Genomic DNA, 24,428 nt, shown 5'->3' with positions numbered 1-24,428 from the left:
AGAAACACACAGACAAGTAGGTGGTACATTTAATATTTCCTTCACGCCTGATGGAAATGTTGAGTTTCCTTTTAGTTCTTTGTGCTTATTTGGGCACATAATGAAGAGACTTTTCATATATTGTTAGGAACTTGAGGGCACTGTCTTGCTCCCACTCATGTCAATGAACACTTTGCCTCTCGTGTCACTAGAACGTGAGTTTGTGCTTCACTCTGAGTCATCTGCAATCCCTGAAGTAGAAAATGGAGATTTGCAATGTGTTTCTTGATCAGTTTGAGGATCTCAGCTGAGACTTCATATTGCCCATCACAGAGACCTAAACCAAATGTGAAATCCACTCTGATCACATCCTCAGGTCGTGTCGGAGTCTTTTGCATCCTGTCTATATTGAAGACATCAGATTTCTTTTTGATGGTGACATTTGGACCTGGGCAGCTCACAGCTCTTCTCTTTCCACAGGATTCTTTTCTTTCCTGTAGGACTGTGTCTCTGAAAAACACTTAGCATTTCTGACCTCCTGCTGATATTGTATTATGACAGGATGTTCTTTGTGCACAATCCCATCAACTGCAGCAATTTCATATCTCTAGTCCCAATAAGTTTTTATGCTCAGCACTGGCTCGATATTTTCTTTGGTCATCCATGTAGAATTACTTTCCCCAAAACTGTTGTCAACTTGGGTCGTTTTGTGTTGCTTGTTTGAACTTGTCAAATTTCATTTCAGACATGGGTAGGACTTGCCTCATATTTACTTCAAACTCCTCTTCCTGCAGTTCATTGCTTTCATTATTTATAGGTGTTCTTGAAAGCATATCTGCTAAGCTCCTTACTGGGCCTGTATTTCACATTTAATGAGTACTTTTGCAATTTCATTACATTTTTTCTCAAGTCCAGGTGGCTCATTGTACAATGGATTTTGCTCTGTGGCTCCTAGTGCTTTATGGTCTCTTCCTACCTTGATTGAATTCTTGCCGTAAACATATTCATGAAAACACTCATGATCTAAAACAATTGCTGGTGTTCCATTTTCAGGGCAAGCTGAGGCTTTTGGGGTGTTTTAGCCAATGGCTCACGTAGCATCTTGCAAGATATTTGTGACCAAAGTGACTTTGCATCAACTTGGGTTTTAAGCTCCCCATTTACCTCAGAGTGTTCCAGGCTTGATGTTTCTGTGACAGTTTCTCTTTACACCAAACCTTATTGTATTGTCAGTTATTTTGGGGCTGGTTTGGACAATCTAGAAGGAACTTTCCACCTCTCCACTGAGAGAAAAACAATCAGTTTACCTGGACGTCTTCAGGGAGAGATCATGCTGGTCAGCATTTGCACCAAACCTTGCAGGAGGTGTTTTGGCCAGTGAGTAACCTCTGTCATTGCTTCAACACCTATATTATTAGCAAGAAAACAAAACTGATGTTCTTCTGAATTCCCAAAAAGCCTCCTGGTCAGAGGTTTTCAAAGGTGATCTGAGCTTTTGCTGGAGCTCTCAAACTCCTTTGCTATTGTGATTTTGTACCTGCCTTAATTCACCTGCCCTCCTCTGGCTGACTGCAAACACACTATGAGAGAACACGAGCATTGTTGTGTTCTCCATGGTCATCCCAAACATCGGATCATCTGGTGTTTCAGTCTCATCTGACTCCTCTAAGATCTGGGCATGATATGTTAGTGCTGAGACTGCCCTACAGAGATGTTTGCTCACGTCTCCTGAAAGAATCACTCAACCTTACCCAGCTTCCTAATGCCAAAATCCTCTTGAATTTGGAAGTCTAGACTTGCGCACTTCAAATGTGCTTTCAGGCTTCTTTTAGATGTTGCACTGAGATTTTTTTGTTTGTTTGTTTATTCAAATCCTTATTTTGCTTATTTTAATTAAAATGACTTTTTTGTTGACCAAGTTTTGGCACCCACTCGGGTTCATCTGTTGTTTTGTCTCAGTGTGACTTCAATAATACATAATTTTCATGGGACTACAGCAGTGGTTTTCAGTGTTATGATAAGTGACATAACTTGGGTCCCTCCCTTTGTCACCAAATGCATTGAGTAAAGAGATTTCTGAGAGTCTTCCTTGCTTGGTCCACTACGTTGGTCTAGGTCTATCAACATGTTTCTACACAAATTAATCAGAATCTGTAGCCCTTCTGTTGGTCTGTGGGGCGATGTGTTTTGTGCGAAAGCAGAAATGCAAGATCCAGAAGGATTCAGAAATACTGGTTTCATGCTCGATTTAATTTCAAGATGAGATGTTCCAGATGAAGGGCCTCTTGGAGGTTGGTTGTTTTCCCCAGAGTTGTAGAGGTGACCCACAGGAGCTCTCAAAATCTACCTCCAAGCTTTATGGTTGCACCCAGGGGTGGGACAGGAGAAGGGAAGGGTCTGGATCTACCAGTTGACCTTGGCCAGAACCTCTGATCTTCTCCAAAGCTGCTTGTGCAGCCGGTTTTTCACACCAAATGGATTTTCCCCTGTGACCACATACTCAAAAAAGACCTTTCTAGGCCCTCAAATCTGTGGCATCTTCTCCCGAGGAGAAAAGTAGAACCACCAAAACAAAGGTAAAACATTTCAGTGGTAGATTTCTCCAGCAGGCAACCTCCTCCCTCAAAGGCATCAAATAACAGAGTGAGCAAACAGTAAGAAAAAAAGACAAGTCCACAATGAGCTTTTAAAATGGCTGGGAAATTCTTGCTTTTTGGGAGTGACCAGTTCATTGCTTTGCTAAGTATCTTTCTAAGCCACCTCTTGTCAGAAGAAGAGAATAAATGAAAAGAGAGAAAGAGAGAGAGAAGAGAGAGAGAAAAAGACCTTTGCATAGCTTGAGCCTTTGTGCCGTGCATTCAGACTGATTTGTACCCTTTGTAGTCTTAATTATTTGTGAGAGCAGGATAACAGGAGTACCAAGCTCACCCATTATTTCCTGCATAAAAAAAGGCACACAGAAGCCGCTGATCGGTTTTGAATTAGCAAACATGATACTAAAAAAAAAAAAAAATAGGAGGGGGGAGAAGAGAGAGAGAGAGAGAGCATAAAAAAATTCATTAATATCATCAGGGATTAGGAGGCTGATTAAAGTGTAGCTGTTAGCGTATGCAAATGAGCGATAGGCATTTATCAGAGCCTGTGCAAGCTGTCTCAGAGCTGTAAAGCCCACGTATGTTTTTCAGCTGATTAAAACAGTTTTAAGTTCTGGAGGAGGATTTTTTTTCTTCTCTTTTTTTTTTTTTTGGAGAGAATAAAAAAAAAATGTAAAAAGCCACCATCATCTATCCTTTTCCTTTTGGCTAAATTCCTCTAAGTGCACTCCAGCCATTTCCACTTGAATGCACCCACTCTCTTTCTCTTTCGGGTAATGAGAATTTGGGATGGAAATGAATACAAACTAACTGTAACCTCATCTAGGTGTTGGAACCTCAGCTGGGTGTTCCTGCTCCATGGGGGGATTGCACTGGATGAGCTTTCCAGGTCCCTTCAACCCCTGACATTCTGGGGTGCTGTGAGTCTGTAAACTTGCAACAGCATTTTCAGCTTCCCGGGGAACTTCCAGGATGAGCCCATCGGATGCTGCATCCCTAGCGCTGGCGACTCTTCTTCATCGTGCTTGGGGGTCTCGCTTTGGGCTCTGTCTTGCTCTGTTGATACAGGAGGCTCCATCTGTGATGTGATGGCCCTATCCGAGCTTTGAAGGTCCCTTCCAACCCAAACTATTTGATGATTCTGCGATCCGAACCACTCTCAAGACCGGCTCCTTCTTACAAAGCACGGCTTAGCTTGCAAGAATGACATAGAAAACACAGCAGAGGAGCGATGTAATAGAAGCTGGAGCTGGTTCGTGCAGACATAATCAGATTTATTTTATTCTGCATCCCACGCCCTGCTTTATTTGGTTGTCTTGGCCAAGATTTGCTGGAGAGTCTCTTTGGGGTTGGCTTTGTTCTGGGGTCCCCAAGTGAAATCCCCGAAAGGGATTTTTTTTTTTTTCAGAAAACAGCGGTTAAATTTAAGGTTCCAGACACCTTGAAAGGATTATTTAACACTGACACCTGAATCTGTGCTCTTTTCTGCAAGCCTAGTTCAGTTAATCTACACTTGCAGCACCTCCAAGGAGGAGCCAGTAGCAACACACGTTTTCCTCTGTTGTTGCTAATATTAGGACTGTGCATCAACGCAGCATTCAGGTTTGGTTTCCCTGGGGTTTGGTCTGTTGTCCATGATGTATTCTTGGTTCTGTTATTTACCAGAAATCATTTCTCAAGGTTCTGTGTAGTTCAGGAGTCTTGTGGTTTGTTTAGGGAGGGAATTCCACAGCCTGGAGAGGCAACAGAAGCGACTTGGCCAGACGGCTTTTTGACTGCAGGAAATCCTGGAAGCATCCTAGATCTGCAAAAGTCATGGGGGAAATGGCCAAAGATTGTTTCCTGTGTTTTATCACAGGAATCCAAAATTTGCCACGTGGATCTTCAACTTAGCGCATACGTGGAGTGCACGTCATGCTAAATCATCGCTTGGAAGAGCAGCCTGAGCTACCGGGCTGCCAGCTTCCCCATTATAAACCAACAATGGTATTTAAGGTGGTTATAACTTTGCTGTAAAATTTTGCTCTGTTGAAACTTGGCAAACGCGGCCCTTGCCCGACGGCAATTTTTTTGTTGTTGTGTATTTGGAAGTAAATCAGCTTGGCCATTTATGTTTTAAAAGATTATTTCCTTTGAGTGCCGAGTCTCTCATTTCTCAGGCTGGCAAAAGCCTCCGGCGCCGCGGGGAGGATGCGCCCAGGAACGAATTTGTGCCTCTCATCCAACAGCGACCCCTTCCAACCATCGGGGAAGCACTTTGGCAGGTCCTGGACTGTGTCCCATCCCACGCCCCCCCGCAGTAGCGTGCTTATTCATCGCTGTTTCATGCCATTCATTACCAACCCAGCCACTACCAGGAGGAAATACCGTGTCTTGGGTGGAAAACAGCGAAACAGAACGGAGCCGGTTTTGGAAATAGCTTGTGAGTGACTCGGTAAACCACAGTGATAACACAGTTGGATTCAGTGCAGCATTTGCAACAGAAACTCAGTGGCTGAGCTGCTGGAACATGAGGTTGTCTGTGGTGGGACGGACACAATCTCATCTTCAAACTACTCACAGGATGCTGCTGAGAATGGCTGAGTTTGGTGCCAACAGTGTCCAAGAGCAGGACTAAGCAACACCCTTGGCATAACATCAGGCAGCACCAAGGAAAACAATGCAGCTCCAAGCAGAAGGCTTTAAGTACATCAAAAAAGGGTGGCCAAGATACGTTCTGGTGATGGATTGGTGAGTAAAGATCAACTGTTTAGAAGTGGACTTCAAAGTTAGAAGTGATGGACAGTAGAGAGGAAGATGCTGGAGCAGGACTGTTCTTCATCAGGATTCATTGTGCTGAACTGCCTGAAAGGAGCTTGGAGCCAGGGGGGGTCGGGCTCTGCTCCCCAGGAACAAGCGCCAAGAGCAGAGGAAACGGCCTCAGGTTGGGCCAGGGGAGGTTGAGGTTGGATGTGGGGAACAATTTCTTCCCCAAAGGGCTGTGGGGCATTGGAACAGGCTGCCCAGGGCAGTGCTGGAGTCACCATCCCTGGAGGGTTGGACAGACGGACATGAGGTTCTCAGGGACATGGGGTGGGGGGGGGAGCAGTTGGACTCAATCTTGAGGGTCTCTTCCAACTAAAACGGTTCTATGATTTTACTTGACTTTTGCAGGCATCCCATAGTTAAGTGGGACAATCAGCTCTGGACATCGCTGACCTTGAGAAGACCCAAGAGAACTCGGGAACTGGACATGACCCTGGTGAGCAATGCTGGGATCAGCAGGTGCAAGGTAATGCTGTAGAGGACAAAACAGAGCTGATGTTACTATTGTTGAGTGTGAGCTCCCAACTTGAAGCTGGTGTGAAGTTCTGGTTGTGCCACATCCAAAGCAAAACAAGGGAACAACAAAGGCTGAGAGACAAGCAATACAAATCCTTCCAAGTGTGGCTGGAGTGACGATATTGTATCTGTTTTCTCTCAGGAGAGAATGAATAGAAAATGAAATGACTGTAATAAATGGCGTAAAGAAGGTCAAGCAGGCAATCAAATTTATTTTTTAGACAATTACAACAGTGTCTCATTCAAAGGGGCACTGAATAAACTTGAAAGGCAACAGAACTGAAACTGATAAAAAGACACTTTTGTGAGCAAATCATTCATAGCTTAGGGAATTCATTGCCCCAAGATATTGCTGCAACCGAGTTCTCTAGTTATGTTACACAGAAAAAAGCCATTACAAAAGATATAAACCTCCATGTTCCAGGACTTAAGGAAGCTTATTCCTGGATTGTTTTTTCAATCTTCTCTGGCATCTCTTGGCGTATGGTGACACTGGTACTGGGTTTTTGGAGGGGTTTGTGGAATCGTCTGTCTGCTGTGCACTGGGGCACAGCTCAGTGAAGACAACCCATAACCACAGAATGGTCGCCAGGCAGAAATAGAGGAATTTCTGCATTAAAAATGAACTACAGAGGATGATCAGACCTTCTGCAAATGACCTCACCAGGCATCGTGCGCACTGAAGGAAGCGGCTGAAACAGCGCGTAAATAGTGCATAACCGGGGACCTTCTCTCTGGGCTTTGGCATGAGAAAACAAAGCACCCTCGTTACAGCATTTAACAACTTCTCGGTCTTTCAGCTTGTGACATGTAACATCATTTGGGTGTGTACCTGTGTGGAGTCCTCAGGTGAAAAATCATATGTAAATAGCTAGATTTATAACGGATGAATACAAAACAGTCCACCCAGCCGGCTGCAACGATGAAGCTTTTGCGGATTTGCTTGCAACAGAAAGTTATAGGCCCTGTTTTTTACTAAATAATGGCAATCAAGCTATTCTGAAATGTTTTTTTTCCCAGTGTAACGAGTCAGCTGAAGCTGCGCTTGTCCATTCGCTGAGGGTGATGCCCGAGTTTCAGACAAGCTTTGGGGGCAAATTTGCTTGTGACAATCTCAACGTAGAGACAGGAGGAGAAGTAATACAGCTCAACTTGTAAGCGGGAGACAGGACAGGAGAGGCAAAGAAGAAATACAGCTCAACTTTAAAGCATTTTTGGCCCTTGGGAAGGCTGGCTGCAGTCTGGTGCAGCTGGCAGCTGAAATTGGAGTCCAAGATGTATTGCAGCAATTCTACGAAGGAAGTGCTAACAACAGGAAACACAATGCAAATCTAATCGAGGTCATCAGCCCCTTTTCCTTGCATAAGTACTTAAATATGTGCTCGTATTGCAGTTACTTAACTGTAATTGCTCTGGGCAAACGCGAGATCGTGTCTTTACGGTCGCTGAGCATTTATTCTTCCTTCAGGTGATATATTGGTTTCTGACCCTCCTTGGGCACGCCCTGTAAATATTTACACATCTCCAGTCAACGGGATTGTGTGTTTATTCAAAGCGATGACAATTAATATGCAGGGGAAAGGAGTTTTCAAAGCTCCTTACAAATGTGTGTAATTGGTACAGGGGACGATAACAGATGTTGGTCAGGAGTGGGTGGCACATCTGAAATATGTGTCTGTTTTTGGAGGGATCCAAAGAAACTTCTTCTTTTGCTTTATATAGGGGAAACCTACTTTGAGCAAGCACTGAGCTGTGTTAGAATTGCCACCCTTGAGAAGACAGATTGCTCAGCCGTGCCGCTAAACCTTCTCTCATGCTGCTGCCATATGTTCTCTTTGGTCCCTCCAAACCTCATGGCTGGTTTTGGGGGATCTGTGGCACTGATAGAGTTAATTAGGATGAGGTGATCATTTTTACAACTGACTGCGCTGCAATGGGACAACAGAGATGCTAAAGAATATTTACTAAAAGGCAGAACACTATAAATATATATATATATTTACATGAGCACGCTTGATTACCACAGCACATCATGCTTTCATTTTGCGGCTTTCTTGATAACTTCTGGCACAGCTTTCTGGCAGGGAGAGCAGCGGTTAGTGCACAAGCCGTCTGTGTGTCCTTGCCCGTCCCTGATGTGCCAGAGAATTGGATCCAGCCCCAGCTGAAGCTTTAGTCTTGGTTTAATGTGCAGATGCAGCTGGGATACTTATGTTTTTCCTTGTATCATCCAGACCAGGTTAGAAGAACTGGATAGAGAAGGTGAAGAGGACATCTCTAGAGTACATGGTGTTGGCGTGAGCCATGTTGTATGCCTCCCGTCTCCTTTGCACGTGCCTTGTTGGGTAGCTCCTCACCAGAGGCGCTTGTGTCTCTCCATCGACATTGGAAGAAAGAAACACCTAGAGCAGGTAAGACTTTTCAGCTCTTCAGACTCAACAAACAACACATCTCACCCTAAATACATGCTGACCTGCTCCATCGCTAAATCCGTGTGCTCATTCATTGCCTTTTTAAATAAGAAGTTGTTTGAGGAACATCCATGTCTCCTTCCCACAATTTCTAGGCTCTCGAGGGGTCCTGCCTGACTTACCCTCATGCACCTGAGGAAGTCTGGCCCTAAGTGTCTGTGTGCATCTTGGGCTTGACCATGGTGCACAAAGGGAACACCCAGCTCTGGAATCTGTCAGCACACCCTTTTCCTGCTGGTTTTGACCTCTTCGTGGCACTGTTTGGTTGCACAGAGAAATCCGGGCAGCGTTGTCACCTGGGGTGACACAGGAGCTACCAGGGAGGAGTGGCAGCAGCTGGACGTGGTCCCAAGTCACTGGAGAGCACTGAAGTCCATCACCGGGCTGCATGGTGCTCTGGATATGGACGGGATGTTCTGTTCTGAGCTTTAACTGATGCCACGGGGACATGGGCCGGGTTGTGTCTGCTGAGTCTTCAGGGTTAGAGACGAGGTAGACCTGGGTTCATCTTGTGTCTGAGTGCAAAATAGAGCTCCTGACCCTTCCGTGAGGGTTTTCTGCTCTTGCTAATGGTTTGACTCGATGATCTAGAGGGTCTCTTCCAACCAAAATGATTCTATGAATTTTTTCAACAATGCAATTGCTTGAAGAGTTTAATTCAGAAATAGCAAGATGTTCATAAGCATTTGCAAGATCTGCTCCCTCCTCAATGGAGGGACTGGGGTTGCAGAAGCACCTGTAACTCAGTAAGATCTTGTATATTATTATGTTGCACCCTTATCAATCCCAAGATGTCCATCATGGGAGACATTAGCTCTTCATGGAGGGAATTCCTATTTATGTGGATGCGAATTCAGCCCAGCAAAAGCCTGGGAGAAGGGACCAGCTTTACTCACAGGTGGGCAGCGCACTTTGGGGACATAAAGGAGTTTTTTGACGCCAGCTCTAAAGCAACAGCAGGCACTGAGCTCAAATGGCTTTTGCGCCTTCCCCAACACATGGTCCTTCCTCGCTTGAATTGCCTCTTTCAACTAATACATGTTGCAAATAGTTTAGCTCTAGTTTTGCTGTGTGGCCTTTTACAAATTCAATTACAAACCCTCTTTTCTTGCCACAGTTGGAATTGTTCTTAGCCTAATATCATGTTCAGGGCTTTGTTTTGTTCTCCTCGCAGCCCGAGATGTCCTTTTTCTGAGTCGGAGCATCTCGTCCGCCTCACGGCCCTGCTACCTTTGCGTGGAACGCTTCTGGTGCTGTAAAGATACCAAAAGGTTTTAATTACAATTAAGCCAAGTCATTTCTACAGTTTCTAGCTGTAAATAAACAGCCTGTTTTGGATAATGGAGGTAATGGTTTGCATTTCAACTCTACTTCTAACCTCTGATTTTTGCTTGTAATATTTTATGTGGTTAAATCGATTTTTTCTGCCATTGAATGTGGCATTTTTTTTTAAACTTTGTTGTAAAGCGTGTGTTTCATCGTATCCTTGTTACCCTAGGACATGCTTGCTGTAGTTAAACTAGACTGTAGTCATGTTCTCTTTCAGAAGGGTCTGCAATTGAGAGGAGGAATTGCTATTGTTTTCTCCTATTGCTGCTAAAGAAAGCAAACACATTAGTGGTTTGTTTAAAAATAAGAGACATGAAAAAACAGTTGTGTGAATATCATCAGCTGAGACAGCACAATAACCTGTGATTGCACAAAAAATGGGGTGGGCAGGGAGGTCCCTGGGCTGCCTGTGACCATCAGCAGGAAGGTGACAGAGATGTCCCCATGCCCAGGTATGTGCTGATTGTCTTAAGAAGGCTCAACCTTTCAGCTAAAAGCAAAATTTCCTCCTCCTACAGATGCTCTGTTTTATTAAAACCAGTGCGAAGTTTAGTGCGAAAGGTCTCTTTGAGAATACAAGGAGTGGCTTTGGGATGCAGACGTGTTTTCTGAAGATACAGGGTGGTTTTCCATGGTTATCCCGGGCTCAGGACACGTCTGTTTTGGGGTCACAACTCTTCTGTGTGGCCTTTGGCACCTCACTGCATTAGTGGTTAAACACAGTCTTTATTTTCAGAGTTGCTCTAAATGTGCTTTACTAGGGCAAAGTGACTTTTGTGTGTAGGGAACTAATTGTGATTATTTCAGTGTATGGGAAATATGATACGTATCATCAGTACAAACTGACTTAAGCCAGCCAAGGAGTTATCATTATAGAGTATTTTCATTTAGGTCACTTAAAGCCTTGATTAATTAAATACTGTTATGTGATTTCTTTCTAAACTTTAATCCACCATCCAGATTTCTGATTATAACATACACAGTTTCAATCAGCTCCTCACAGTGACCACACTGCGATTTTAAAAAGAGTCCTCAGATGTCATTGCTGTTGCCTTGAATTGCTCTTCATTGTATGTTGCTGAGATTGCCCTTTGAATTCTGCCTGAAATATCCCCCCAGCACTAAATTTAAGACACCAGGTTTTTGTGCTTTTCTCTGTTATTTTGTACATGTACAGGGCTGGGAAGAGGGGAGGGAAGGGGATGCTGTTCGTCCAGCTTGAGGGTTGAATTTCAGCCTTTGGTGGCATTATACTAATTTGAACGTTTCTGTGTTGCTGGCAGATGGCATCCTCTCTTGTAATTTCATCAGAATTGCATCTCTGCAGAACGTTTAGTTCCGTAATGTTTAACCATAAACTACTTCTGTTAATCGTTGATAACCTTTAGTTGCTCCCGAGTCAGGTCATGGCTGGGGTGGTGAGTTAAGGCTGTTTCCCTCCAAAATTTGGTTTGCTGCCCCGTGAAATACAGCTCCTCGGTCTCTGGATGCTTCCCAAGTGTGATGCTCCTTGGTGGACCTTTTCCCGTGGAGATGGGTGGTTTCACATCAGGGTTCCCTTCCATTCTGTGTCCTGCACAGCATGTATTATTATACACAGTGGAAAGCTGCACCAGCAGTGACCAAAAAAGAGAATAACAGCGCACTTCTGACCACATTTTTCCAATTAAAGTGCCAAATCCAGAGCCTGGTGAGCACTAAAGTATTGTCTGTGTGTATCACTTTAAAGACCTGCTTAAGCCAATAATCAATGAGCGTTTAATTTGTTACATTGACATTTTTGCTGGTTTCATCATTAATTAACAGCAAAATGTTTCCTTGCTGGGTGTAAGAGTGTATGGGGGGGTCTCAGCAGCCTGATAAGTTTTGACCTTTGAGAAAACATTTATTAAATGAGGTTAAGTCTTGGATCTCGTTGATGGAAGATCTAGTGTCTGCTGTGACAGATCTGGGTATAAATCACCTGGGGCTTCCAGGGGTTCTCTGAGCATCATGGTCTTGGCAGGACAACTGGGAAGTGGCCAGAACTGGGGAGTGGAGGATGTAAAAATAGAGCAGACTCCACCCTGCATCTTTTTCTCTGACTCGGAGGCATCTTCCTGTGTTAATCTCTCCAGCTGCAGTCGGCCCAGGAGTCCCTGGGCCCTGCTCTCTGTTAATTGAAGTGCATTCGGATCAAGGCTTTTCCTCAGCGTGAAGTGCAGCTTTGCTTTATGAAGCAGCAGCTCTAATGCACCTCGTGTTGATGCCAGCGGGAGATAGGGACCTCGTGAAAAGAGGAGCACAGAAACATTCTCAAGGTGCGCCTCGAGGTACGGCACTTGCTTTAATTGCTTCTGGAGCTCTTCACCTGGGCCTCATCAATAGGGCTAATTCTTGAAGAAACGAGAACAGAAGTGGACTCAATTTATTTCCCACAAGAGATGGTCGAGTTGTTTTCTCTTTGTTATGAAGATTGATACGAGCAACTGGATAAAGCCTGGGTTGCTACTTAACCACCCTTGGATCATCTTCCCGCACTTGGGTTGAGGTTTGGGGCCCAGCTGAGATGCTGCGCTGCAGAGGAGCAACACCCAGGAGGGAAACAGGGACCTGGGGCGGCTTCTTCTTACCTTGTGGCACCACTTGAAGCTTTAACCAATAGGTGCAGTTTGTATTTATCCATCCAAGATACTTCTTTTTGCCGTGGAAAGCTTGCAATGCGAAAGGGGACAGGTCCCACCTCCTCCCTGTAGTATTCTCTATCCTCTGTACTTTCTATAAGTCCTAACTGGTATAGTCTAAGTAAAAATTAATCATGTTGTGCCTGAGAAGAATTAAATGTTATCTTAGTATTCTTGCCATGGTTTTGAGTAAACGAGTGTGAAAATAGCTGGGGTAGCAAAACCAATTGATTGTGTCCTCCACAGGTTAAAGAAGTGACTTGATGCCTTGCACCCCAGTTCCTGCCCTGACAATGAGCAGCTGTGAGGCACAATCCATTTTCTGTCCTCACGTTTGGACAGTGAACACACACCTGGGCTTGCTACTGTAAAACTGAGTTGATGAGCTTGGCTTTCAAATTTTAAATGACCCTGTTCAAGATAATTGATTGAGGGGAACGCAGTAGCTGCCATCTGCTGTGGGGCTGGCAGGAGATTTTACAGAAGATGACAATGCTGTCCGAGGGATTGGTTCCTGCTTTATATCAGTCATGTCCTCAGTCTAGAAGCAACAGGGTGTAAAAAATTTGTGCCTTGTCCACTTGAGGAACGCTTTTCTTAAATGTTTCCTTGTGGGTTTTCCCACAAGGCGTTTGAGAGGACGGCAGCGCCTGTCTCATGGACTTGTGGTGGAGCTGTGAGCAGTCTCATCTCCTCAAGGTTCTCAGACTATAGAAACCCAGATCTCCAGTGGGGCACATTGGAACCTCCAAAGGATTTTTCAAGTGCCCCGTTCCCCATGGCCTCAGTGATGGTAATAAGCTCAGCTGTGGGCACAGCCTGAAGTGCAGGGCTCTGCTGGTGGCTCATCACAACATCTGTGGCAAAATCCTCTCCAGCTGTGATCATGGAGGACACACAGCTGAGGTTCCTTCTTGACCACCACAGCCAACACCTCCTCTGGGTGATAAGCACATGGGCTGTCCTATCTCAGCAGCACTGTCCTCAGGGGCTGTGCCCATGTGCCATGGCTTGGTGTCACCAGGAGGGCCAGTGGGCCCCTCCATGAGCTGTGGTCTCTACAATGCTGATGGAATCACAAAATCATTTTGGTTGGAAAAGCCCCTCAAGCTCATTGAGTCCAACCATCCCCCACCCCTGGCACTGCCCCATGTCCTGAGAACCTCATGTCTGTCTGTCCAGCCCTCCAGGGATGGTGACTCCAGCACTGCCCTGGGCAGCCTGTTCCAATGCCCCACAGCCCTTTGGGGAAGAAATTGTTCCCCACATCCAACCTCAACCTCCCCTGGCGCAACTTGAGGCCTGTCCTTTGGGTTTAGCCATGTGCCCATGAATTAGCACCACCAGGAAAGCTTTTTTTATGCCTCCTCATCTGCTACCAGGCGTTCTGGTGTGACCACTTTCAAGTGTCTAGCATTGGTATATAGCTATTTACAATGCCTGTTTCTGCTCTCCCAACAGTGTAAATCAAGATTAATTCCACTGAAGTTTATGGAGTTACGCCAGTGTAAAACTGACTGATAAGAGATTCGGGGCATTATCGCCGGGTTTGTTCGCTTGTTTGTTTGAAATTATACGTGTTGCTGTGGAATGATAAAATGCGTGGATTCAAAGGCAGGTTCACTGCAAAATACAATTCAAAAGGTTTTTGACTTCACATAATACAGCAAAACAATCACTTACAGCAGTTAATATTTTACTGTAGAGTAGTATCACAGGGTCTGGGGAAGGAGAGGAAAAATAAAGCAGATGAGGAGGAGGGGGAGCATGAAGTTTCACTACACACACTGGAATGCAGTGGTGGCAAAACTGGGGTGCTACCATGAAATTTTACATTAATGGTAATTTAAGTGTACCAGGACCCCTCCCTCTGCATTTGCTTCAAATGTGACACAAAAAAGCCCCTGTTTTTTCTCTTTTCTATTCTACAAAGCAAATGGCCATTGTGTAAATAATTCAGGTTTCTTTCCATGCTATTCCTAAAGAGATTTTTAACTGATATTTGGTTGCAGAGACCTAATATAAATACAGTTTTCTCTTCTTTGCAGGAACTTGGGCCGGCATCTTGGTTCCTTGAACACAGAGATGCTGCTTCTGACGACCTCCAAGCTGCTGGCAGGTGAGTTTGCTCTCCCACAAATCAGTTTTTAGAAAAGATACATAGATGAGGCTCTTAGGTACATGATTCAGTGCTAGATTTAGGTTGTGGTTGGACTCGATCATAAGGATTTCTTCCAACTGAAGTGATTTTATGATTCAGTTTTCTGTGGCTGTTAATAAAGAATCTCACTGTTTGTGTACGCATAGGCTTCTTCAGCAATTTGTACTAATTTCAGTGTGACTAATGTATTCCTGTCTGTGTTTATGTTAGAAAACGTTAGTTGCTTTGCAAAGTGGACGTTGGGGGAAGGCAGATTTCAGGATTGCTTGAGGCTTCTTGCAGGTCGTCACAGCGTGTTTAGTTATGTGACCGTGTAGCGCATTTTCCCCTTGGCTAGGCAGAAAGTAGATGGTGCCGGGGTAACAACATGGTCGTTTGATGTTTTCTGCATCTTCGGTGTGTGGCTCCAGGATATTTTACACTGAGGGTGGTGAGAGCCTGGCCCAGGTTGGCCAGAGGGGTGGTGGATGAACCATCCCTGGAGACATCCCAGGCCAGGCTGGACGGGGCTCTGAGCAACCTGAGCTGGTGCAGATGTCCCTGCTCATGGCGGGGGGGGCACTGTGATTCTATGATTTCCACCTGAACTGCTCATAGCTGTTGACTTCGATGTTTGATATTAATATCTCATTCTGTAGTTTGTTTGGAGAGTCTCTTTTCTGTCTATAAAGGGGTGACGGGGCTCTCTGGTGGGCACTGTTCAGGTGCAAGGTGCAGTGCTGCCCTCCTGGGCCTGCACACCTCAAAATGTCCTTGAATCTTAACGCCCTGAGGTCACATCCCCGTTACCACCAACCACAGGATCAAGCCGTGCTTTAGGACCAGAGGAAATGGCCTCAAGTTGTGCCAGGGGAGGTTGAGGTTGGATGTGTGGAACAATTTCTTCCCCAAAGGGCTGTGGGGCATTGGAACAGGCTGCCCAGGGCAGTGCTGGAGTCACCATCCCTGGAGGGTTGAAAATACACAATGATGAGGTTCTCAGGGACATGGGGCAGTGCCAGGGGTGGGTTATGGTTGGACTTGATGATCTTGAGGGGCTTTTCCAACCTAAAAGATCTCATTATTCATTCCGCGCAGGGACAGAAATCACCCAGACCTTTGCAAGTGACACCCAGCACCATTCAGTCCCAGCGCTCTCCTAAATAACCACCTTTTCTCGGGGTGATATTCCACACCCCAGCACCTTCACACCACTGATCCACTTCTCACCCATCACACGGCAGCAGCATCACCCTTCATGCACCAAAAAAGGGGCTTTTGCATTATTCTGCTGCCCGTTTCCCCCCTCGGCGCTTGCCTATGTAATGTTCTTCCCTTACAAATTTCATCTTGCGGCACTGTGCATCCAAACGATGCGGTGATGGAGCGCGCGGGGGGAAAAAAATTATAATGCCATTAAAAGTTATCATAAATTTCAGATCAGCATCACTTTTAATCCGATACACAATTTTACTGCCTCTATAAAGTAGGTGATTTGCAGTGGTCTGAGGCGTCTCCTGGCGCGTTTTACTTCTTTTTAAATTAAACACACCAACTTTGTGCTGAATTCAGAGTGCGGACATAAAAAAAGGGGTAAAAAGGAGAGGGAAGGGACATCAGATGGGAATTGCAATTGAATCTTTATATATGCCATCTTGGTACTGTGGTACTAAATATAGTGCCAGGTAAATAGATGTGCTGAAATATTCAGAATAAAAAACAAATGTTCCAATAGCAGAGAAACTGAGCATGGAAAACGTTTCCCTTGCTGCGGTGCTTTAGAGGCTAAAATGCTGTTGTTTAAAACACTCTGTGCTGGAAGATCTTGTGTATCTCATGCATTAAATTATACACTGTGCACAAACATGTATTTTATATTGTGTATTATGTGGTTTCTAACCCTCCCCCCTACTAGTGGAGGGAGCAGTAAACCCAGAATATCCAATTAATATAAATACGACATTATGCCATTTTTTTATATGAATATTCTAGGGAGTGGAAGCGTAAACAGGCAGCATTTCATGGGGAAATATGTGAAATCAAGACCCAGAGTTAAGGTAATTACGAGATGTTGATGAGCGTTTCACCTCTTTGTAGACCCATAGATGTCACATCTTGACAAAACCACCGTGACCACCTGGTGGGGTGGTCCCTATTGTGAACTTTTTGCCCCTGGGACCCCCCCACTTTGGGGCCAATAGTTTGCAGCTGCATCTTCTGGAAATACATCCAAGTCTTGAGGAGATGAAGGATTGAGATGATGGTTGGTAAGCTGCTCACTGCCTTCAACAAAAGCAAAGCATGTCACCAGGTTAATCTGAAAGGGTTCGTTTCTGTTGCGACTCACTTCGTTTTCCTAAAATGAAAAAAAAATAATTAGATTCCCTTCTTTTAGCCTGGGAGGTTTGGATTTGAATAAATGAACTTCTGTCAAGGATAGCAAGAAGCCAAAGCAGCCCTGTTTCGGTGAGATGTCCCCCCAGCACCAGCACCATTTCCTCTGTGGCGTGGATGAATTAGTGTAAAATACCTGTTACCAAAGCAATGCAGCAACTCTTAGGATGAGGCTGCAGAAATGAAATGAGCAGTTTAAGAGGTTAAAACAAAACCCCTTCTTTTTAGGTTTTAATTTCCAGGGGACATTTCCCTCTCTGTCCCCATCGTGGAACCGTCTCCCTTTCTTGCTGCAGCAGCTGCCAGACGTTTTCCAGCTATCCCTTCCCTATCACAGCCTCATTTCCCAAAAATTTGCTTGTGTTTTTGTGTCGGGGCCATTTCTTTCCTGCCTTACGAGCTATGTGGGCAGCTTCCCATCTTCCAACTTCCACGCATGGGTTTGGTGTTTGAGCATCACTTTTCCTTCCTCCCCCAGCTGTGCAGCAAAACCAGCTGCCTTTTCCCTTCACGCGCTTTCCCATCGGGTCCCGCACTCCGCCCTGTGCCCAAGGGCGTGATATTTATTTCGATGTATATAATTAAAGGGATGCGCATCCCTGACTTGAGCCAGCCTCGCGCCGATGATGGGAAATGCCACCGGTGCTAAAACAACGGTTTATTTTCACCAGGGCTCAGCCAGACGGTCGCTGACACCATTTAGCAGCTTGTCACTGTTGCTGGCAGGGAAAACATCTCCAGATCGCAGAAAAGAAAAGGCAGTTTGCTCAGAAAAACCGCTGGTGTTGGAGTGGAAGGGAACAGGTTCCCCAGCTGTGCTGCGCGGTGGCTTCAAAGGATGAGATGCTGCGAGCGGCCCCAAAAGTGTCCCCTGTGCCTGGCACCGCCTGCTTTCAACTCTCCACTGTATTTGTAAGCACAGCTGGAGAGCTAATAGTGATTTGGGGAGGGGTGTCTGTGCCCTCATCTTGTCGTGTTATTTTCTTTTTTTTACTTCGATTTATCTATCTGGCATTTTGTTTTATTTTTATTTTTACTTTATTTAGTTTATCTGACATTTTATTTTCCCCTTCCTTCTCCCCTTCCTTCTCCCCTTCCTTCTCCCCTTCCTTCTCCCCTTCCTTCTCCCCTTCCTTCTCCCCTTCCTTCTCCCCTTCCTTCTCCCCTTCCTTCTCCCCTTCCTTCTCCCCTTCCTTCTCCCCTTCCTTCTCCCCTTCCTTCTCCCCTTCCTTCTCCCCTTCCTTCTCCCCTTCCTTCTCCCCTTCCTTCTCCCCTTCCTTCTCCCCTTCCTTCTCCCCTTCCTTCTCCCCTTCCTTCTCCCCTTCCTTCTCCCCTTCCTTCCTGTTTTCTTGTTCTTTTGTTCCTCTCTGTTTTGATGTGCACAGCCCTCTGGGAGGGGTTACCCTGAGCTCCTGTGGGAAGCGGGGGCTGATTTCACTGTAGGAGCCCCCTTGGCACCATAAGATGTCGTTAGTGGGGAATCCCACCGCCATGGGGTGATGTTGCAGGGGGGCAGTGACCACCCATCCTGGAGCACGGCTGCTTCTGTCACTCGGGAATTGTTCCCTGGTGGGACACGCTACCAACTGTGGATGAGTTTGGAAGCAAATATCCCAGCAGTGAACGCACCAGGTGCTTCTGTCGAGCAGAGAAGCTGCATGAATTTGCACTCGTTCTTTCCCCCGAGTTACAAATCATCAAAGAGATGGCTGTTTGCAGCTAAAAGGTGTCCCAGCAAATGGGGAAATCCTGTTTAAAAAAAAATGTGGTACTGGGAGAGAAAGGTACTGGATTTCTCTAGAGTCTACCCTGCTAAATGCTCAGAATTCATCCCGTTGCACCCCTGGAGATGGAAGCCCTCCTGGGGTCCCCCAGGGACAACCCAGCTCCGTCCCATGGGGACAGAAAGTGGCTCCCTGGGGCATACGGCTTCATTTTCTGTCCCTAATTAGCAGCCCTAATTAGGAGGTTCTTTATGTCTTTCAGATTCAGTACTTGCAGTAGGCCCATCTTCCCACTGATGGAACTACACGAGTGGATAAAACCCCCATAGTGCTAAGGAGAATTGCCAAATACTGATACTGGGAGAGAGCTGATAGAGTATAAATATTGAGTAACGCTTCTAATTGCGCAGGCTTGGATTTTCTGGTGGTATGGCTGATTACGTTCAATATTCCAGACCAGATCTTCAGCTGAGTTACCAGCCTTCATTTTAAAGATGGAAAGCAAGGCCAAAAACCCCCAGTATTTTAAAAACCTAAGCTATTAATCTTTTGATACTTCTGAATTATTTTAATGATACCTTAGAATACTGTTAACATTTTAACCCGCATCAAAGAATAGTTTTATTTCAGCTGTACTAAAACCATTAAAAGATCTCATAGCAATCTGTAACCAAAATGCCATTTTTCCCGGTGAGTCAAATCAGGAGTAATTTGAGTTTGTAATTGGCAATGAATTCCCTTTACCACCTCCAACCATAGACAAGCACATACCCTCACAGCTGCCTGAGGTTGGATCTGCGGAACAATTTCTTTGTTTGGTTTTGCTGGTTGCAAATAACACCAAAAATGAGGTGTCTGGGTTTTGTTGCCTCTTCTTGTAGCATTCAGTGCCTCCTCCATCCCTTGGGTTTGCAAACTCACTTTGCACAAGTCCAAGATATTCTCAAAGGACTGAATTGATCCTAACGCTTCCCCGGAGTTTAAAGATGGAGAAAAATCTCTTCAATAGGCTCTGAATATCTCCAGTGATTCACTGGCAGTGAGTTAGTGCCCAGAATGACCTGAAATTTTGCTTAAAGAGCAAGAGGTTGGAAGAAACACTCATGGTACTTGTGATGATGAGAGTGATCTGCTGTGAAAATGCATCGACTTGTGGCCAGGTGGAGCAGACACGCTGTTCTTGTTTAACCAAGCCTTTGATCTGGGTTTATTTTTGTTTCTTTCCCCACTGCTCGTTTGGTTTGTGCTCTACTTTCTTGCTTGTGGCCTGCGAGCTGTGCGGTTGATACCTCAGCGTATCAGAGCGATGACCAACATCTTGCTTCTGGCTGTCAGGCCGCTGTGGTCTATTGGAATTGGGTGATTCTTCCTTAGTACAGGTTCAAAAACTGCTGCTCCTCTTGGCTTTTAGAGTTATACATATTGAGTTGGGGTGCCTCACTGTTCCCAAGGGAATGGCAGATGTGCCAGGGAGGGTCAGTGGGACATGAGGAAAAGGTTCTTCACCCAGAGGTGCTGGACACTGAACAGGCTCCCCAGGGAGGTGTCACGGCCCCAACCTGACAGTGTTCAAGAAGAGACTGGACAACGTCCTCAGACACACGAGGTGACCTGTGGGGTTGTCATTGCAGGGACAGGAGTTGGACTCCATGAGCCTTGTGGGTCCTTCTGTGATTCTAAATTCATGAAGCACTAAGTGGGCCAGGCAGGGCCACCCAACAGGACCTTCACAGAGTGAGCTGAGCTCAGGAGCTCCATGTTTTCAGCATCTTGTGATCGTGATCAGGGACCTTGAAATCCCGAGCAGGTGAGCTGTACTCTGAGGGTGCTTAAGGAGTGCGAGCGGGTTGCGGGAGCACGTGGGAGGATAAACAAGGACGTAGATGTACTAAAATAACTTTGAGGGACCCAGGACCCCACCCAGATGATGAAGTGCGATCTGCACTGACCTACTCAAGACTTCTGAGATGCTCAGTCCTGCCACCGAGTGCAGATGTGAAGGTCGAAGCCCAACTTGCACCCGGGAATTGCTCCGTACCAAGGAACCATAGAATCACAGGATGGTTTGCGCTGAAGGGACCTTCAAAGCTCATGCAGTCCAACCGCTGCTATCAGCAGGGACATCTTCACCAGCTCAGGTTGCTCAGAGCCCCGTCCAGCTTCAGGACCCCACAGCGTGACCTCAGCGCCCAGGCTGACGTGTGTGCGCGTAGGTTTAAATCAGGCCCTTCATGTTGTGCGAGCGTGGATTTAATTTTTTCTTTCTTTCTTTTTTTTTTTTTTTCTGGTTTAGTTTCTCTCTTAACAAGAAAAAATGATCAAAAATAAGAAAACAATCACTGTTTGAAAGTGAATGAAGGGCGCTTTCTCCCCCTCCCCCATGCTTTTTTCCTACTTTGACATCTCAGTGGTTTTTTTCTCTTTTAGCTGCGGTTTCTGGGATAGGTGATAACTGCCAGTAATAGGATTAGCATTGATTTCTTTAGCAAGAACAGAGATGTGGCAGTTCCAGCCATTTACTGAACTGCCAGCTTTGAAATATCAAAAAAAAAGAAAGAAAAAGAAATCTGCAGAAAAAAAAGCTTCTTGCAGCATTTTAAAGAAAGGAAAGCCTATGTGAATTAAAATACACGCGTACACACACTCGTGCACACACACACCCGCATACCCGCGCACATGGAGAATATAAGTACATATATTATATGTATATTATATATATGTATCTCGCTTGGTGCTTTTTTTGTTATTGTGTGATAAAGGATCAAAAGAACTGTCTCTGTTTTAAGCTTCAAGAAAGCCTTTTTTTAAATTCATTTGGCTTTCTTTAGCTTTCACTTGCTAACATATTTTAGGAGCTAATCTTACATATTTACTATTGTATCCTGACTTTTTTTTAACCTTGAAATGCAAGCAAAGACAGAATGAGAAAGGGGGGAAGAAAATAAAGGATTCAGAAGAGACAGAAGGAGGGGACGTGCCCGGGGCTGCCTGCGGCATCTCTGCCGCTCCACACGCACAATGTGGAACCCACCCAGCGCTGAATGGATGTGACGCATTTTCTCCTTGCTGCTGGTTGTGGGGTTCTGGAGGGATGGGGGTTTGAGGTGCACCAAAAACTTGGGTTCTGCCCTCCATTTGTTGGAAATTTCTGGCTTTGCTTCAGCGTGCTTGACTGTTGTTGCTGACAGCATCTCTCAAGGGCCAGAAATCAAGGTTGGGCCAAAGCAGCAGTAGCTGAAAAGCCAGAGTTTTGGGATACTGGAATAATATTCTCTGTTGGAATATCATGTATTTAATGTTTACCAATCATCCTGTTCAACCTGCATTCAGCCCTTAGGGGAGAAGTTTCAACAGCAACATCTAGAGACCCAGAGGTCTAGAGAGAAGCTCTGATGGGGAGCGGCTGAGGGACCTGGGGGGTTCAGCTGGAGAACAGGAGCTGAGGGGAGACCTTCTGATCTCTGAACTGCCTGAAAGGAGCTTGGAGCCAGGGCGGGTCGGGCTCTGCTCCCCAGGAACAAGCGCCAGGAGCAGAGGAAACGGCCTCAAGTTGCGCCAGGGGAGGTTGAGGTTGGATGTGGGGAACAATTTCTTCCCCAAAGGGCTGTGGGGCATTGGAACAGGCTGCCCAGGACAGTGCTGGAGTCACCATCCCTGGAGGGTTGGACAGACGGACATGAGGTTCTCAGGGACATGGGGCAGTGCCAGGGATGGGGGAACGGTTGGACTCGATGATCTTGAGGGTCTCTTCCAACCAAAATGATTCTGTGATTCTATTCTGTGATCTGCAAAGAGAAGCAGAAGGTTGTATGTAAGGACCGAGTGCTGGTTGGGAATTCACCTGCTGGTTCCCAGCTCATGGTTGCTTCTGAGTGTGGTCCGGGTCTCGAGGAGACACTAGCTCAACTATTTGCCCTCTTATCCCCAAAAATCCAAACATTGCCCCATTCCAGACAAGATTCAGAGCTTGGTATGGAACCGTTTGTCCTTTCTCCTTGTCTTGAGCCAATGAACCACTTTCATAAGACCTTATGAAAGTGCACACCATGGTGACCTTATGGTGCACACCATGACTCGCTGTCCTCACCCACAGCACAGACCTTGGAGCAGGATGGAATCAGGGCTCACTTTTCAGCTTGTAAACCCAAAACAGAAGAGCAACCTCAGGTCAGGGTCAGCAAGAAGAAAGCCCTTAGTGCATGAGGAACACATGCACAATATTCTGCTCAGTTCTCTAGCAGCACCTCAGCTTCATAGAGAGTTTGAGATGGATTCCCATATAAAACCAAGTATAAAAGAAGGAAGGAGATAATCAGATTATTTGTAGTTGCATTCAAGATTCACTAAAACATGTGCAGTTTGCTCGTCAGTGCATGGAAGGGAACCTCTAGGTTGTGCTATGTATGGTGGGCAAATCCCCCCAAAGAGGATATTCACGGACCCAGCCAAATTTAGGTAGGGTCACTTTCTGTATGTAGGGTCATTTTCTGTACATGAAGAGACATTTATATTATATATTATTATACTAGTTATATATATTATAATAATTATGTGTATAATACTATTTAATCTTTTCTGCAAACATGGACCTCCTTTCTGTACCCCCCCATTCCTTAAAATTCTGTAAGACTTGCCACGATTACACCACAGAAATGCTGGGGCCAGTGGTGTGGTTGTGCTTCTGTCCTTAAAGCATTGAGGCTCTGGAAATGTCTCCCAGCAAAACCAGTAAGGCAAAACCCCCAGTTGCTTTGGAGAGGGATGGTGGGACGAAGAACTTGCATGATATGGTCTTCGAAAGCATGGAAATGCACTAACCCTGTGTTATCTTTTGAGGAGTTGATGGGAAATCTTTGCTCTCTTGCAGGAGTTTCATGGGGGTGCCTGGAATAATGGAAGAATTGCTAGAAAAGTTAGAGATCAGGAGTTTGTGTCTTCTTCTGTACCCAGCCTGGTTGGATATGGTGGATGGTGTAACCAAAAGAGTCATGCTCTACATTTTTGTGTCCCTGAGCATCCTGATATGGTTGTGATGATGCCCAATCCAGGCCCGATTGCATTGGCATCTCTTCCTAAAGAACAGATATGCTGGAGCTGGCTCCTGGGCTAGAAGATTTATTGGTCTTGTCCCAAGAAGATGACTGTGAAGGCCACTTGTCACTGCAAAAGTCACTCCCTGCTGCAGGTTTCTCTTCCAGATTTGCTAAAAATCCGTGATATTGCCTAACTGCTTTTAATAGATTATTATTATTTACTTGTTATAATAGTGGTAGCAATAGTTTATGTTACAGGATACCCACAGAAACAAGTTTAGCACTGCACTTCTTCCAGTTTCCAGAAGCTTCCCAACTGTTGGCATCAATCTAGAACATCCATCTAGAACCTTTCTTCTCACAGTCCTTGCATGAGCATCTTCTCTGTGGTCCTCTGGACTAAGGACAAGTTAAGTGCCTGTTAATCTATAAATACTCAATACCTGAAAATTAGATTCCAAAGGAATGGGTTCTAATTAACCTTTTCCTGCCACACGGTTCTGAGTTTTCTCATTCCAGCCCCATTTTCTGTGGGTCTGATGGCAGCGGCAGCAGCGCGGGACGTCTACCAGCCCTTCTCGGGGCTCTCTCAGCTCAGCAATCTTTAGATATCTCTTTAATTTTCTGTGATTACTATAACACAGGGGAGACTTGGAGAAGGGAGCAGTGCCCACCTTTTCCTCACTGTGCCTGCATTTTTGGGTTGGGGTTCTCCTGGGCTGGGTTTGCCGGCAGCTGCGCTCCCAGCAGCTTTTGCCTTCATAATTCTGCCTGCTTTTC

The 24,428-nt window shown here is 45.5% G+C and overlaps 1 protein-coding gene and 1 long non-coding RNA gene across 4 annotated transcripts in view; both read left to right on the top strand.

Moving 5' to 3' along the window:
• Nucleotides 1-9,714, top strand: part of LOC309441288 (uncharacterized protein) — a 28,394-nt gene extending 18,680 nt beyond the window's left edge. For 2 of the 3 annotated variants that reach the window (XM_082055922.1, XM_082055923.1), the window contains 4 exons: nucleotides 4,733-5,303; nucleotides 5,727-5,844; nucleotides 8,129-8,305; nucleotides 9,540-9,714. In XM_082055922.1, the coding sequence (XP_081912048.1) occupies nucleotides 5,233-5,303; nucleotides 5,727-5,844; nucleotides 8,129-8,305; nucleotides 9,540-9,560 (387 nt within the window). In that variant the 5' untranslated portion in view covers nucleotides 4,733-5,232 and the 3' untranslated portion in view covers nucleotides 9,561-9,714. The remainder of the gene's footprint in view (nucleotides 1-4,732; nucleotides 5,304-5,726; nucleotides 5,845-8,128; nucleotides 8,306-9,539) is intronic. The other variant, XM_082055924.1, reaches the window with a different exon arrangement.
• Nucleotides 9,715-13,289: 3,575 nt separating this feature from the next.
• Nucleotides 13,290-24,332, top strand: LOC309441464. The gene is made up of 3 exons (XR_014184381.1): nucleotides 13,290-13,904; nucleotides 14,406-14,476; nucleotides 23,483-24,332. It is a non-coding gene; the product is annotated as an uncharacterized lncRNA (long non-coding RNA).
• The last annotated feature ends 96 nt before the right edge of the window (nucleotides 24,333-24,428 follow it).

The sequence above is a fragment of the Streptopelia decaocto genome (genome assembly GCF_964273445.1).
Source record: "Streptopelia decaocto genome assembly, chromosome: 6".
NCBI classification, from domain to species: Eukaryota; Metazoa; Chordata; class Aves; order Columbiformes; family Columbidae; genus Streptopelia; species Streptopelia decaocto.
This window is presented reverse-complemented; position numbering and strand designations above follow the sequence as displayed.